The sequence below is a fragment of the Camarhynchus parvulus genome, chromosome 28 (genome assembly GCF_901933205.1).
Source record: "Camarhynchus parvulus chromosome 28, STF_HiC, whole genome shotgun sequence".
NCBI classification, from domain to species: Eukaryota; Metazoa; Chordata; class Aves; order Passeriformes; family Thraupidae; genus Camarhynchus; species Camarhynchus parvulus.
Genome location: NC_044598.1, coordinates 74,904 through 90,699, shown reverse-complemented (window position 1 = coordinate 90,699; position 15,796 = coordinate 74,904). Strand labels below are relative to the sequence as shown.

Genomic DNA, 15,796 nt, shown 5'->3' with positions numbered 1-15,796 from the left:
AAAATTATTATTTATGTAAATATATTAATCTTTTATATTATATATGTTGTTTATTATTAATAATATTATTATTAATGTATAGTAATTATTATTTATGTAAATATATTCATCTTTTATATTATATATGTTTGTTATTATTATTATTATTATTATTATTATTATTATTATTATTATTAAACCACAACAAGAAGTAAAATATATCCGTTCAATCTCAAGAAGGCGAGTCGAAGGTCAAAAGCAAGCAAAAAAAAAAAAAGTCTAAATGCAAAGAAATCTTTTCATAGAAACTCATAAACACGCAAGGCCGCTGTAATGGAGCTTTAAGTTACGGTTAGATAAATATAATCATATTTTTTATATTTTTTATTTATATATAAATAATATATATGTGATATAAAACACCTACTATACTATATTAAATATATGTTATTTATATATATATATAAATATCTATTTAATATATTTATTTTTATATTTTTTTATCTTGAACCATGCTCTCTACAGACTGCTCCATTACAGGGACTAATGCATATTCACAGCAATAAATACGAATAAAAATAAATAAATTAAAAATATAAAAATAGAAATATAAAGCAAATGTCCAAGCACCCCAGCGCCGGATTTAAACCCTTTGATCCCTTAATAAAATTTGTAAATTTTTTAGATTTTATTTCAATATAAATAGATATTAGATTTTATTAGAATTTAAATAATGTTTCTCGCTGGAACCGGGCGGAACCGCGGGGTTCACGTGGCTTCAAGCAGGGCGCCGCCATCTTTGCGCATTAACCAATCAAAAGCCGTGTTTTACCATTAGCCACGCCCCTCAGCGTGTATTGCCCAATAGCGTGCGCTAATGGACGGGGACGCTGAAGCCGGAGCGGCGACTGGGCCTGATATTAACCAATCAGAAGCGGTATTACCGTGATAGCCACGCCTCCTCGGTGGGTTTGACCAATGGCGTGCGGCGGTGGGCGGGGTCAGGCGGACGCGGGGAGGGCGACGATGGCGCTGAGCGGGGCCGTGAGGGCGGCGAGGGGCAGGTGAGGGGACAGGGCGGGCCAGGGGGATGGGGAGGTACGGGAGTGGGTGAGGCGAGGTTGGCGGGTACCTGGGGAGGGGATTACCTGGGGAGGGGTCTCACCTGGGGAAGGGGAGCCGTGGGAAGGGGTCCCACGTGGGGAAGGGTCTCACCTGGAAGGGGGTCCATGGAGAGGGGGCTCACCTGGGGAAGGGTTTCACCTGGGGAGGGGTCTCACCTGGGGAGGGGTCCATGGGGACGGGTCCCACCTGGGGAAAGGGGTCCATGGGGAAAGGGGTCTCACCTGGGGAGGGGTCCCACCTGGGGAAGGGTCTCATCTGGGGAGGGGTCTCACCTGAGGAGGAGATCCATGGGGAGGGGTCCCACCTGGAGGAGGGGGTCCATGGGGAAAGGGGTCCATAGGAAGGGTCCCACCTGGGGAGGGGTCTCACCTGGGGAGGGGTCCATGGGGAGGGGTCCCACCTGAGGAGGGGTCTCACTTTGGGAAGGGGAGCCATGGGAAGGGGGTCCATGGGGAAGGGTCTCACCTGAGGAGGGGTCCCACCTGGGGAGGAGATCCATGGGGAGGGGGTCCCACCTGGGGAGGGGGTCCATGGGGAGGCCACCACACCCCTGGCTGCCCACGGGGGTCGCGCCCCCTCTTTGCCCACCCGGGGGGGTGCCCATAACGCTCCCCTGCCCCGATTCCCCAGGTGTGCCCGGGCGCTGAGCTCGGCGGTGCCACCGGGCGCGGGTGCCACCAGGGGCGCAGGTGCCACCAGGGGCACAGGTGACACCATCTTCGCGCTGTCCTCGGCGCCGGGGCGCTGCGGCGTGGCCGTGATCCGGGCCAGCGGGCCGGGCAGCGGGGCCGCCCTGCGCAGCCTCACCGGGAGCCCCGAGCCCCCGGCCCGCGTCATGGCCCTGCGGCGCATCCGGGACCCCCAGAGCGCCGAGAGCCTCGACAGGGGGCTCGTGGTGTGGTTCCCAGGTGGGGACAGGGGATGGGGACACGGGGTGGGGTTTGGGGCATGAACTGGGGTTTGGGGACACGGGTTTGGGACATGGATTGCGGTTTGGGGACACAGGATGGGGATGGGGACACGGGATGGGGTTTGGGGCGTGAATTGGGGTTTGGGGACACAGGTTTGGGGGCACAGGTTGGGGCTGGGGACACGGGCTGCAGTCATAAACTGGGGTTTGGGGACACACGGTGGGGACATGGGCTGGGGACACGTTCTGGGGTTTGGGGGACAGAAATTGGGGTTTGGGGACACAAGGGTGGGGTTTGGGGACATGGATTGGGGGCTTTGGGGGGCAGCAATCGGAGTTTGAGGGCACGGGCTTGGGGTTTGAGCACGCGGGTTTGGGCACGCAGGGCTGGGGACATGGGTTTGGGGTCGGGGGGCACTAACTGGGGTTTGGGGGTACGGGGTTGGCAGCTGGGGGTGCCCACCCAGCCCCGTGTGCCTGCAGGGCCCCACAGCTTCACCGGGGAGGACTGCGCCGAGCTGCACGTGCACGGGGGGCCCGCCGTGGTCAGCGGGGTGCTGCGGGCCCTGGGTGAGCCCTGACCCCCTCCTGACCCTATTTCCATCCCATTCGGCCTCTTGGGGTGCTGCGGGCCCTGGGTGAGCCCCAATCCCATCCTGTCCCTATTCCCATCCCTCCTGATCCTTTCCCTCTGACCCTTGGGATGCCGGGCGATCCTCGCCCATCCCTCTTCCCCCTTTGTTTTGTGTTCTTCCCTTTGGGATCAGGCCTTGCTGCCTGATCCTCCCCCATCCCATTTCCCCTGTCCCATTTCCCCCTTCCCTTTGGGATTCCTGGTCCTCCCCACCCTATATCCCCTTCCCTTTGGGATCCCGGGGATTCAGCCTGATCATCCCTGTCCCATTTCCCCTTTCCCCTTTCCCCTTTCCCCTTCCCCTTTCCCCCTTTCCCTTTGGGATCCGGGGCTTCCTCCTGCTCCCCCCGGCCCATTTCCCCCTTTCCCTTTGGGATCCCGGCGGTTCCTCCTGCTGCCCCCGCCCCATTTCCCGGGCCCCCCCCTCCATGCCGCTCTCCCCGCCGTTCCCGGTGCCGCCCCCAGGCCGTTTGCCGGGGCTGCGTCCGGCCGAGCCGGGCGAGTTCACCCGCCGGGCGTTTGCCCACGGCAAGCTGGACCTGACGGCGGCCGAGGGGCTGCGGGACCTCATCGGGGCCGAGACGGAGGCGCAGCGGCGCCAGGCGCTCCGGCAGATGGACGGCGAGCTGGGCCGGCTCTACCAGCGCTGGAGCCACGCCCTCACCCAGGTGGGGCTCACCTGCGGGGCCGCCCAGCCCTCCCTGGGGCCACCGAGCCCTCCCCGATGGCCACCAACCCCTTCCCAGTGGCCACCGAGCCCTCCCCAATGGCCACTGAGCCCTCCCTGGTGGTCACTGAGCCCTCCCTGGTGCCGTCAAGGCCTTCCTGGTGCCACTGAGCCCACCCCAGTGGTCACCGAGCCCTCCCCGGGTGCCCGCAGCTCGGGGCTGACTCCCACCCCAACGGCAGGCACTCGCCCACCTGGAGGCCTACATCGACTTCAGCGAGGATGACAACGTGGAGGAAGAGGTTCTGAACCAAGGTGAGCCCCTGCTGTCCCCAGCTGTGTCATGGCTGCGTCCCCACGGTGTCACTCTGGAAATGGGGACATCCAGGGGGCTTGTCCCATCCAGCCACTCCAGGTCCTTGTTTGTCCCCTTGACTGGGACATGAGCTCTTCTGTCCTGGCGGTTTTATCCCAAATTTAGGGGTCAGGACCTGGAGCCTCTCTTGGCATTTTTATCCCAAATTTAGGGCTCAGGACCTGGCGTTTGTTCCAATGTTTTATCCCAGATTTGGGGATCAAGACCCAGGGTCTCTCCCAGTGTTTTCCCCCAGTCTGGGGCTCGGGCTCTGCTGTCCCCAGCTGGGCGGTCCCCACCATGTCCCCAACCGGGCTGACCCCGCCGTGTCCCCGCAGTGTCCCCAGCCGGGCTGACCCCGCCATGTCCCTGCCGTGTCCCCGCAGTGTCCCCAGCCGGGCTGACCCTGCCATGTCCCTGCCGTGTCCCTCCTGTCCCCAGCCGGGCTGACCCCGCCATGTCCCTGCCGTGTCCCTGCAGTGTCCCCAGCCAGGCTGACCCTGCCATGTCCCTGCTGTCCCCGCTGACCCTGCCGTGTCCCCGCAGTGTCCCCAGCCGGGCTGACCCCGCCGTGTCCCCGCTGACCCCGCCGTGTCCCCGCAGTGCGTGTCACCGTGCGGGCGCTGCTGCACGAGCTCCGGGGCCACCTGCGGGACGGGCGCCGGGGGGAGCTGCTGCGGGGGGGGGTCCGGGCCGTCATCGCCGGCCCCCCCAACGCGGGCAAGAGCAGCCTGCTCAACCTGCTCTGTGAGTGGGGCTCGGGGGGAAACAGGAGCGTCCCGCACTCCAGAGGGAACCATTCCCGCTCTCCCCAGGCCTCGTGTCACCCACGGGCACGGACGGATTGGGATCATTCCCAAAATCCCCCAGGACCTTTCCCGCTGTCCCCAGGCCATCGTGTCACCCACGGGCACAGAGGGGTTGGGATCATTCCCCAAATCCCCAGGGACCATTCCTGATGTCCCCAAGTCACCCACGGCACAGAGGGGTTGGGACCATACCCCAAATCCCACAGGGAACCATTCCTGATGTCCCCCAAGTTATTGTGTCACCCACGGGCATGGAGGGGTTGGGATCATTCCCAAAATCCCCCAGGACCTTTCCCGCTGTCCCCAGGCCATCGTGTCACCTTGGGTGGGGACCGGGTATGGAGGGGTTGGGATCATTCCCCAAATCCCCCAGGGACCATTCCTGATGCCCCCCAAGTTATTGTGTCACCCGTGGGCACGGAGGGGTTGGGATCATTCCCCAAATCCCCCAGGACCTTTCCCGCTGTCCCCAGGTCGGCGCCCGGCTGCCATCGTGTCCCCCACGGCGGGCACCACGCGGGACGTGCTGGAGGTGGCCCTGGACATCGGGGGGTACCCGCTGGTGCTCAGTGACACCGCGGGGCTGCGCCAGGCCACCGACCCCGTGGAGCGTGAGGGGGTGGCCCGGGCACGCGCCCGGTGAGCTCTGGGGGGTTTGGGGCGTTTTGGGGGGTTTTGGGGGTGTCCCCGCAGCTCAGCCCGGAAGGTGACATCGCCCTGTGTGTGTCCCCAGGTTGTGCCAGGCCGACCTGGTGCTGGCAGTGCTGGATGCCACCTCGGTGCCACCCACACCCGTGGCTCTGGGGGCGGCGCTGGCGGCGCTGGAGCCGCCCCCGGGCACCCCCTGCGTGCTGGTGCTCAACAAGGCCGACCTGCTGGGGGGGCACAGGGCGTCCCCAAGTGCCACCGGTGCCCAGGGACCCCCTGCCACCCTGCTGTCCTGCAAGACGGGCGAGGGGCTGGAGGCGCTGCTGGAGCTGCTGACACAGCAGCTGGCACAGCTGTGAGTCCGGGGGGAATCCCAAACCCTCACCCTGGTTTTTGGGGCTGGCTGATCCCCTTTTCCTGGCTGATCCCCCTTTCCATTCCCAATCCCCTTTTCCGTATCTGATCCCCCTTCTCCATGGCTGATCTCCCTTTCCATGGCTGATCCCTTTTCCGTTCCTGATCCCCTTTTCCATACCCAATCCCCTTTTCCCTGCCTGATCCCTTTCCATGCCCGATCCCCTTTTTCCTCCCCAATCCCTTTCCCATTCCTAATCCCAATCCCCTTTCCCCTTCCTGATCCCCTTTTCCCTCCCCGCTCCCTTTTCCATTCCCTTTCCCATACCCAATCCCTTTTCCCGTTCCCAATCCCTTTCCTGTTCCCAATCCCTTTCCCATTTCCATACACTTTTCCCTCCCCTATCCCTTTCCTATACCAAATCCCTTTTTCCCTGCCCAATCCCTTTCCTGTTCCCAATCCCTTTCCTATGCCTGATCCCTTTTCCCTGCCCAATCCCTTTACCGTTCCCGATCCCCGTTCCCATTCCCAATCCCTGTTCCCGTTCCCTTTCCCATTCCCCATCCCTTTCCCGTTCCCAATCCCTTTTCCATTCCCAATCCCTGTTCCCATTCCCGATCCCCGTTCCTGTTCCCAATCCCTGTTCCCGATCCCTTTCCCATTCCCGATCCCTTTCCCATTCCCGATCACATTCCCATTCCCATTCCCTTTCCCCTGCCCAATCCCTTTCCCATTCCCATGCACTTTTCCCTCCCCTATCCCTTTCCTATACCAAATCCCTTTTTCCCTGCCCAATCCCTTTCCCGTTCCTGATCCCCGTTCCCTTTCCCATTCCCTTTCCCGTTCCCGATCCCTTTTCCCTGCCCAATCCCTTTCCCATTCCTGATCCCCGTTCCCTTTCCCATTCCCGTTCCCTTTCCCATTCCCGATCCCTTTTCCCTGCCCAATCCCTTTCCCATTCCTGATCCCCGTTCCCTTTCCCATTCCCGATCCCTTTCCCATTCCCGATCCCTTCCCCATTCCCGATCCCCGTTCCCATTCCCGATCCCTTCCCCATTCCCGATCCCCGTTCCCATTCCCGATCCCTTTTCCAGCTGCGGGGATCCCCTCCTGGGCTCTCCCAGCCTGACTCAGAGCAGGCACAGCCGCCACCTCGGGGCGTGCGCAGCGGCCCTGGAGCGCTTTGGGGACCTCGGGGACAGCGGGGACCTGGCGGTGGCGGCCGAGCAGCTGCGGGTGGCGCGGCGGGAGCTGGGCAGGATCACCGGGCACGTGGGCGCCGAGGACGTCCTGGATATCATTTTTAGGGATTTTTGTGTCGGGAAGTGACGGTGGCACTCCGTGGGGTGGGGTGTCACCGGGATTAAACCGTGGTGCCTTTGGTGGCTTTGCTGTTGTCCCCTCGCTGGTGGCCGTGTTTGGGAGCGTGCCCCAAGCCCCAAATGTGGGGAAAAAACCCTGGAAAAAGTCCCAATTCCTGGCCAGGGGGACAAACAAGGAGCTGGAGGGGAAAAGCCACCCTGGATGTCCCCGTTTGGGGTGTCCCCATCCCCAGTGTGACACGGGGCACATCCCTGTGCCCCCCATCCCCAAGGGTTCAGTGTGGGGGCTTTGGGACCCCCGGGATCCCTCCCAATCCACGGAATTCCCCCAAGCCGTGGCAGACGTGGGGTCTTGCTGGTGCTCAGCCACCCCAAAAACGGTGGCATCTCCTGGGGACACCCCTGTGCCACCCCCCTGTGCCACCACCCAGCCGGGAGCTCGGGAAGCACCTGGTGCTCCGAGATTATCCATGGAGGAATTCCAGGAAATCCTCTGGCAGTGCCTGAGGCTCCCCCCCGGCCCTTCGGGGACAGTGAGACTTTGTCACCTTTGTCACCACGGTCCCACCCTGGGGCTGGGCAGGAGGTGGCATCGCCACCCTTGGAGGGGTGGCAGGAGGCGGCAGTGCCCTTCTCCCGGCACGGACACGGCTCGGGGGACACTTGGGATGGGGAAAGGGACAAGGGACGCTCCGCGAGGCCTCGGTGGCGCCTGGCGTGCGGGCAGGGGCGGCGGGGCAGGAAAAGGATTTTCCACAGGAAACGCAGCCGTAAATCCCGGGAATAAATCCTGGGAATAAATCCCTGCCCCGCTCCGGGGGGGGGCCGGGGGGACAAGGACAGCACGGTCCCTCGTCCTTTGGGGACAAGGACATCCCTGTGCTGCATCCTCTGGGGACAAGGACGTCCCTGTGCCTCGTCCTTGGGTACTTCCCACCCCTCTGTGCAGAGCTGGGATGGAATTCCTGCTCCCAAAATTCCCAATTTTTCCATGGATTTCCACCCACAGAAGCGGCGAGTTGTCCCCAACTTCAGAGCTGGGGGACAAGGACAGCGCTGTCCTTCATCCTTTGGGGACAAGGACATCCCTGTCCCTCATCCTTGGGCATTTCCCACCCCCGCGTGCGGAATTCCCGCTCCCAAAATTCCCCATTTTTCCATGGATTTCCACCCACACAAAGCAGCGAGTTGTCCCCGAATTCGGGGCCGGCTGTTGTCCCGCTCCAGCCGAAGTCGGGGATACATCTGAGGGGACATGAGGGCTGGGCTTGGGGACAAAGGGACGAAGGGAGGGTGGCCCTGGGGCGGGGGTTGCCATCCGTGCTGCGGGAAGCACCTCCTGGGCGGCTCTCCTGGTTTTCCGCGGGATTTTCCAGCGTTACCCACTGTGGGAAAATGGGATCAGGTCGGGGGCAGCTCCAGGAGCCCTGGGTGGCCCGGGGAGGGTGGCCCGGTGTCACCTCTGTCCCCTCACCTGGCGTTCTTCAGGGTGGCCGTGTACTGCTCCATCAGCTGCAGCATCTGCTGGAGCTCCGCCGGGTTCTGCATTCCTGCTGGGATCGGGGTGGGATCCGTGGGGTGGGATCCATGGGATGGGATCCATGGGAATGGGATCCATGGGAATGGGATCCATGGGGTTGGGGTGGGATCCATGGGATTGGGATCCATGGGATTGGGGTGGGATCCATGGGAATGGGATCCATGGGATTGGGATAGGATCCATGGGATTGGGGTGGGATCCATGGGATTGGGATCCATGGGAATGGGATCCATGGGATCAGGATGGGATCCATGGGATGGGATGGGATCCATGGGAATGGGATCCATGGGATGGGATCCATGGGATTGGGGGTGGGATCCATGGGATGGGATCCATGGGATCAGGATGGGATCCATGGGATTGGGATCCATGGGATCAGGATGGGATCCATGGGATGGGATGGGATCCATGGGAATGGGATCCATGGGATGGGATCCATGGGATTGGGGTGGGATCCATGGGATGGGATCCATGGGATCAGGATGGGATCCATGGGATTGGGATCCATGGGATCAGGATGGGATCCATGGGATGGGATGGGATCCATGGGATTGGGGTGGGTTCCATGGGAATGGGATCCATGGGATTGGGATCCATTGGATTGGCATGGATGGAATTGGGATGGGATCCATGGGATTGGGATGGGATAGGATGGGCACCCAGGGGACGATGACCGCCCAGCCTGTCCCCAGTCCCCCCAGGGACTCACCCATGGTGCCCAGGGTGCCCGGGTTCTTCAGGAGCTCCATGTAGGTGCCCGTGCCAGGGAAGGAGCCCGAGCGGGCGGCGCTGCCCGGCCCCCGCGAGCCTGGCAGGTCCAGGTGGGACATCTGGGGGGACAGCGGGGGCACTGCTCAGGGGTGGCACTATTTAGGGGTGGCACCGCCCCCAGCAGGAAATTCCCACATAAACAAAATCTCGGTGTCAGGAAGGAAAACTCCAGTGCAGACATACCTATGTCCCCTTGGGAGTCCCCATGTCACCATGTCCCCAACACCCCATGTTCCCAGTGCCCCATGTCTCCAGTGCCCCAATGTCCCATGTCCCGAGTGCCTCGTGTCCCCATGTCCCCAATTTCCCATGCCCCAATTGTCCCGTGTCCCCATGTCCTGAGTGCCTCATGTCCCCATGTCCCTGTGTCCCCAGTGTCCCATGTCTCCATGTCCCCAGTGCCCTGTGTCCCCATGTCCCCCATTCCCAATGTCCCCATGTCCCCATGTCCCCAGTGTCCCATGTATCCATGTCCCCATGTCCCCAGTGCCCCGTGTCCCCATGTCTCCATGTCCCCAGTGTCCCATGTATCCATGTCCCCATGCCCCCATGTCCCAAATTCCCAATGTCCCCATGTCCCCAGTGCCCCGTGTCCCCATGTCTCCATGTCCCCAGTGTCCCATGTATCCATGTCCCCATGCCCCCATGTCCCAAATTCCCAATGTCCCCATGTCCCCAATTCCCCACTGTCCCGTGTCACCATGTCCCCATGTCCCCAGTGTCCCATGTATCCATGTCCCCCATGTCCCCAAATCCCCACTGTCCCGTGCCCCCATGTCCCCATGTCCCCAGTTCCCCACTGTCCTGTGCCCCATGTCCCCAGTTCCCCGCTGTCCCATGCCCCCATGTCCCCATGTCCCCAATTCCCCGCTGTCCCGTGCCCCCATGTCCCCATATCCCCACCTTGGTTCCCATGCAGACGCCGAGCTGCTGCCTCAGCGACTCCTCCATCGCCGCCGCCGCCTTCCTCTTCTCCTCCAGCTCCTTCCCCACCTTCTCCTTCTCTGCCTGCAGCCTCTTCCTCTCCTCCTCTCCGTCCCTCTGGCGCTTCTCCAGCCGCTGGATCCTCTGCTGCAGCTCCTGCGTGTCGCGGGAGCAGTTGTGGCGGCACTGCTGCACGCTCAGCTCGCAGCTGCTCCTCCACACGAAGAGCGAGTCGCGCTCCTTCTGCCGCCGCAGCAGCTCCTCCACGCGCTCGCGGATCTGCCCCAGCTCCTTCTCGGCCTCTTTGCACTGGTATTGCTTGGCCAGATCCAAAACCCTCAGGATTTTCTCGCTCACGTCGCTCTGCAGGGAGCTGCAGCGCTGTTTGTGCACTTCCAGCTCCATCCTGCTCAGGTGGCCCTCGGTGCTGGCGCTCTGCAGGTCCTGCTGGCACTTGTCCCTCTCCTGGGTGGCTTTGGTCAGCTCGGCCTGGCTCTGCTGCCTGCTGTCCTCCAGGCTTCTCTTGGACGAGCTGGCCTGGTCCAGCTGCCGCTGCAGCTGCAGCTTCTCAGCTTTGGGGGAGTTGGGGGACAGGGTTTGGCTCTGGGGGATTTGGGATCCGGGGCTTTGGGTCCCCCCAGGGGCCACCCCGTGGCTTGGGGTGACGCCTCTGCCTGGTGCAGGTCATGTGGGGGTGCCCAGGAGGGTGGGGAGGGAGAGTTGGGGGTCCCCAAGGGGTGGGAAGGGGGGTGCTGGGGGTCCCCAGGGGTTTTTGTGGGGCTGGGGGTGTCTCTTACCGGTGCAGGTGCTGTTGATGAGGGTGGTGATCACCTGGCACTCGGTCAGCCTCACCTGCCGGAACAGGAGCTCCCGCAGCTGCGCGGGAGGAAGAGGAGGAGGAGGAGGAGGAGGAGGAGGAGGAGGAGAGGGGTCAGAACATCCCAAAAACACCGAGAGGGATCAGAACACCCCAAAAACACCCCCGGCACCATCCCAGTCCCCATGGGCAACAGAGAGAGCCCGGAGGATGAGGAGGAGGAAGAGGAAAAGAGGGGTCAGAACATCCCAAAAACACCTCGAGAACAAGGTGCCAGGGCTTGGAGAGGAAGAGGAGGAGAAGGAGGAGAGGGGTCAGAACACCCCAAAAACACCGAGAGGGATCAGAACACCCCAGAAACACCCCCGGCACCATCCCAGTCCCCCCAGGCAACAGAGAGAGCCCGGGGGATGAGGAGGAAGAAGAGGAGGAGGAGGAGGAGGGGTCAGAACATCTCAAAGGATCCCCTGGCACCACTTCGGGGGCTCTGGGAGAGCTCCGCGGAGGAAGAGAAGGAGAAGGAGGAGAACGCCAAGATTGGAACCCTCTTGACCAAAACCTCCTGGCACTTCCTGGGGTCCCCTGGCCGCCACCACCCGCAGGGGACGAGGAGGCGACAGCAGCGTCACCCGCAGGAGGTGCCACCCTCCCGCGGGACTCCCAGCGCTGCCCGGAGCCCGGGCTCACCTGCGGGATGCTGCTGGAGGCCTGGCTGCTGTTACACTTCTCCAGCTCCCTCTGCACCTTCAGCGCCATCCCCTGCGCCTTGTCCCTGTCCTTCAGGGTGGCGTTGAGCGTGCGGCTCAGGTTGGCGTTGGTGGCGCCCAGGGCGACAATCCTGCGGTAGTGGCTCTGCACCTGCTCCTCCAGCAGCCTCAGGTGGGTGTCGGTGCCCGCCTGGGCGTTCCCGTACACCATGAAGAGCACGAGCCCCAGGATGATCAGGAACTGGATCAGCGAGGTGAAAAGGAAAATGTATTTGAGGTAAAAACCGCAGTCGCGCTTCGGCATCGCCTCCTTGTGCTCCAGCCCGAACTTGGCCATGGCGAAGCTGCTCTTCTCCATCCTCGCCGCCGCTCTGGCCGCCCCACCCCGCGGGGACCGCGCTTTTCAGGGGGGCCGCGCCGGGGCGGGGCTGCTCCCGCCGCCGTGTTTATACCCCAGGATTTAATATTTCCTCCTGCCGGGCTCCTTCCTGCCGTGCCGGATGCTCCCGGGGACCCGCCGGGTTATCAGGGCACAGCTTCTGCTGGGGTTGTTGTTCCTGAAGCGTGAAAAGAAAAAAAAAAAAAAGAAAAGAAAAAAAAAGGGATTTCGTTCCCTCCATCCCATTTCAATGCCTGGCGCGCCCCTGGGATTGTCCGCTCCGAAATTGCCACTCCCAGAGTGAGAATTCCAGGGGATTCAATCCCGCTGGGTGATCAGGGCGCTGGGATTGTTGTTCCTGGAGTGGAGGGGGAAAAAAAAAGGGATTTCATTCCCTCCATCCCATTTCAGTGCCCGGCGTGCCCTGGGATTGGTTGGAATTGTCTCCTGTCCTGAAATTCTCACTCCCGGCGTGGGAATTGCAGGGAATTCGATCCCGCCGGGTTATCGGGGTGCTGGGATTGTTGTTCCTGGAGTGGAGGGGGAAAAAATGGGATTTCATTCCCTCCATCACATTTTAGTGCCCGGCACGCCCCTGGGATTGTCTGGAGTTGTCTCCTGCCCCAGAACTCCCACTCCCTGCACGGGAATTCCAGGGAATTCGATCCCATTCCCTTGGGATTGTCTGGAATTTTCTCCTGCCCCAAAATTCCCACTCCCGGTATGGGAATTGCAGGGAATTCGATCCCGCCGGCTGATCAGGGCGCAGCTTCTGCTGGGGTTGTTGTTCCTGGAGTGGAGAAGGGAAAAAAAAAAAAAAAGTGGGATTCCATCCTTTGCAACACATTTCAGCGCCCAGACCATCCCTGGAATTGCCTCCCGCCCCAAAATCGTGGGATTCCATTCCTCCCCATCCCCATTTCGGTGTCCTGCGCTCCTGGAATTGCCTGGATTTTGCCTGGAATTGTTTGGAATTGCCTGGAATTGCCTCCTGCCCCGAAATTCCCACCCCGCAGCACGGGAATTGCAGCGCTGATCCCGCCGGGAGTGGCGGGGAGGACCCCGAGGGTGGCACACGGGGACGGGGACAGCTCGGGTGGCACCCAGTGAGGCTCCACGGAGCCCCCCGTGGGAAGGCAGGGCAGGGACGGGGACAGGGACCGGGAGCAGCTCTGCCGTGGCTTCCCAGCATCCTTCCCAGCACTTTGAAGAGGGTTTCCAGGAAAGTTGGATTTTCCTGCGGCCGCATCCTGTGCAAAGGGCAGCGACGCATCCGGGCCCCCCGACCCGCCCTGAGGGGACAGAGGTGACATCCCAGTGTCCCGCCCCCTCCCCGAGCCCCCCGTTCCTTCAGGGCATCCCCCTCTGAGCCACCGGGAGGGGACAGAGGGGACAGAGGTGACATCCCTGTGTCCCCGTGAGCCACTTGCAGCGGGGGATCCCAAATCCCAAATCCCAAACCCCAAACCTGGGTGGGGCCAGAGCGGCGCCCCCGCCCTGCGAGGGTTCGGGATGGGGAGGGGAACTGGGAACGGCATTCCCTGAACTGGGAACGGCATTCCCGAACTGGGAACGGCATTCCCGAACTGGGAACAACATCCCCGAACTGGGAACGGTATTTCTGAACTGGGAACGGCATTCCCGAACTGGGAACAGCGCTCCCGAACTGGGAACAACATCCCCGAACTGGGAACGGCATTCCCGAACCGGGAACGGCATCCCCGAACTGGGAACGGCATTCCCGAACTGGGAACGGCATTCCCGAACTGGGAACAACATCCCCGAACTGGGAACGGTATTTCTGAACTGGGAGCAGCGCTCCCGAACTGGGAACGGCATTTCTGAACTGGGAACAACATCCCCGAACTGGGAACGGCATTCCCGAACTGGGAACGGCATTCCCGAACTGGGAGCAGCATTCCCGAACTGGGAACGGCATTCCGAACTGGAAACGGCATTCCCGAATGGGAACAGAGATCCCGGACTGGGAGCAGCGTTCCCACGGTGTGGGGATGGGTTAATTAGGGCAGGGGGTTAATTGGGGGTGTTAATTTGGGAATGGGACAGAGTGGGGGGATCTGTGGCGTCCCGGGAGGCTACGAGGAGCCCTCGGGATGGGACCTGGAATGGGGCATCCCAAAGGTGACACAGGTGGAGGGGGGACGGGGGTGGCAGTGTCCCCTCGCTGGGGGGTCAGGGATGGCGGTGTCCCCCCTCGGGGGTGGCACTGTCCCCGCGAGTGACTCACTGTTATTTGCAGCTCAGGAAAAGGAAGCGGCGGTAGCTGAGAATGGCTCCGGCAGCGACACCGGCCGGGCCATCGCAGACACTTCCCTGTCCCCGAGGGACGCGGGGCAGCCAGGGCAGGAAACAGCCACCGGCCAGGGGTCAGCGCCCGGGGCGCCCCGCGGCCCGGGCCCCCGAACCCCCCGGGGACCCCCCGGAACCCGCCGGGCGTCCTGCGGGGCTGGGGGATCGCGGCATCCCCAGGGGATGGGGACAGGGGGACAGTGCCCGTCGCCAGGACCTGGACACCCCCAGACACCCGGTTTGAGGTGGCACTGAGGGGACAAAGGGCAGCGTCCCCCGCTTCAGCCGTGCCACCCCAAACTCCACCCTTTTCCCTGCGCTGAGTCCCCTCCATGTCCCCAAGGTGTCCCCAAGGCTGCCCCGACCCCCAGGGACCCGCAGGGAGTGGGATCGGGGTGGGGACACGGTGACAACCCCGGCTCTGCCACTCCCGGCTGGGCGGAGCCACCGTGGCGGCGATGTCCCCGTGAAGGGACAGACCCCGGGGGTGGCCCCACGACAGGGGGGTGGCTCTGAGTCCCCCAGTCCCCCCTCGGGGTGTTTTGGGGTCCGGCATGGGAGAAATCCCTGGAGTTTGGGGAGACATTTGGGTTTGGGGAGGGGACAGTTGGGGTCAGAGGGGCAGGGGACAGCGGGCTGGTGGCACAGGGACATGTCCTGGTGAGCAGTGCAGCTTTTATTGCCCAATCCTCCCCAAAATCCCCCAAATTCCCGCTGTTCCCGGGTTCTGGAGCGCCGTGGACGTGGCCGGAGCTCCCGGAGGGGATTCCAGGGAAATCCGTGCCCGGATGAGCCGAAACTGCCCCAAAAATCTGAGAAGGGACCCCCCTGTTCCCTGTCTGGCTGCGATGGGGACACGGCGGGAGTGGGACACGGGATGGTGGCACAGAGGGGTCGCAATTGGGATTGGGACACGGCGGGATCGGGATCAGGATCGGGATCAGGGATCGGGATTGGGATTGGGATCAGGGATTGAGATCGGGATTGGGATCAGGGTCAGGATTGAGACCAGGGTCAGGATCAGGACATGGAATGGGATCGGGACCCAGTGGGGCCAAGAATCACAGTGGGATCAGGGATCACGGTGGGATCAGGGACCAATGGGATCAGGGATCATGGTGGGATCAGTGGGATCAGAGATCAATGGGATCAGTGGGGTCAGGGATCAATGGGATCGGGGATCAATGGGATCGGGGATCGATGGGATCAGTGGGGTCAGGGATCAATGGGATCGGGGATCAATGGGATCGGGGATCGATGGGATCAGTGGGATCGGGGATCAATGGGATCGGGGATCAATGGGATCAGTCACCACAATGGGATGAGGACCCGTGTCCCACCCCAGGGCTCCTGCGCTGCGCTGGCGGCTCCGGGGCCGGGCCAGCCCCGGAGGTGGCAGCGCTGGGGACACCGGGGCACCGGGGATGTGGCCGGGGGGGCTGCGGAGCCTCAGCCCTTCCTGCAAGGAGCGGGGACGGGCAGTGAGTCCCGCACGGGTCCTGCTGCCCTGGGGACACGGCGACAATGGCGGTGAAGCCGCCGCT

The 15,796-nt window shown here is 61.9% G+C and overlaps 2 protein-coding genes across 3 annotated transcripts; one reads left to right on the top strand and one right to left on the bottom strand.

The window, feature by feature from the left end:
- The first annotated feature begins 989 nt into the window (after positions 1–989).
- GTPBP3 (GTP binding protein 3, mitochondrial) lies at positions 990–6,869 on the top strand. The gene is made up of 9 exons (XM_030966765.1): positions 990–1,043; positions 1,735–2,012; positions 2,498–2,584; positions 3,114–3,316; positions 3,558–3,630; positions 4,274–4,417; positions 4,953–5,118; positions 5,213–5,482; positions 6,577–6,869. Exons 1-9 carry the CDS (start codon positions 1,006–1,008, stop codon positions 6,809–6,811), a joined length of 1,494 nt encoding a protein of 497 aa, XP_030822625.1. The 5' UTR covers positions 990–1,005; the 3' UTR covers positions 6,812–6,869.
- A 1,124-nt stretch (positions 6,870–7,993) lies between these two features.
- PLVAP (plasmalemma vesicle associated protein) lies at positions 7,994–11,925 on the bottom strand. 2 transcript variants are annotated; one of them, XM_030966766.1, is made up of 6 exons: positions 11,544–11,925; positions 10,837–10,915; positions 10,019–10,611; positions 9,054–9,174; positions 8,279–8,357; positions 7,994–8,189 (listed from the first exon to the last, which is right to left on the bottom strand). In XM_030966766.1, exons 1-6 carry the CDS (start codon positions 11,919–11,921, stop codon positions 8,183–8,185), a joined length of 1,257 nt encoding a protein of 418 aa, XP_030822626.1. In that variant the 5' UTR covers positions 11,922–11,925; the 3' UTR covers positions 7,994–8,182. The 2 variants fall into 2 exon arrangements, with proteins under 2 accessions (XP_030822626.1, XP_030822627.1); XM_030966767.1 differs by having other exon boundaries at positions 8,279–8,354.
- Between the last annotated feature and the right edge of the window lie 3,871 nt (positions 11,926–15,796).

What these genes read in the sequence shown, in the direction of transcription:
- GTPBP3 (XM_030966765.1), top strand. Translation starts at nt 1,006, where the DNA reads ATGGCGCTGAGCGGGGCCGTGAGGGCGGCGAGGGGCAG. An exon ending in GTGAGGGCGGCGAGGGGCAG is followed by an intron (nt 1,044 to 1,734) that starts GTGAGGGGACAG and finishes CCGATTCCCCAG; the next exon opens with GTGTGCCCGGGCGCTGAGCT. An exon ending in GCTCGTGGTGTGGTTCCCAG is followed by an intron (nt 2,013 to 2,497) that starts GTGGGGACAGGG and finishes GTGTGCCTGCAG; the next exon opens with GGCCCCACAGCTTCACCGGG.
- PLVAP (XM_030966766.1), bottom strand. Translation starts at nt 11,921, where the DNA reads ATGGAGAAGAGCAGCTTCGCCATGGCCAAGTTCGGGCTGGAGCACAAG. An exon ending in CATCAACAGCACCTGCACCG is followed by an intron (nt 10,612 to 10,836) that starts GTAAGAGACACC and finishes ACTCCCCCAAAG; the next exon opens with CTGAGAAGCTGCAGCTGCAG. An exon ending in GCGTCTGCATGGGAACCAAG is followed by an intron (nt 9,175 to 10,018) that starts GTGGGGATATGG and finishes CTGTCCCCCCAG; the next exon opens with ATGTCCCACCTGGACCTGCC.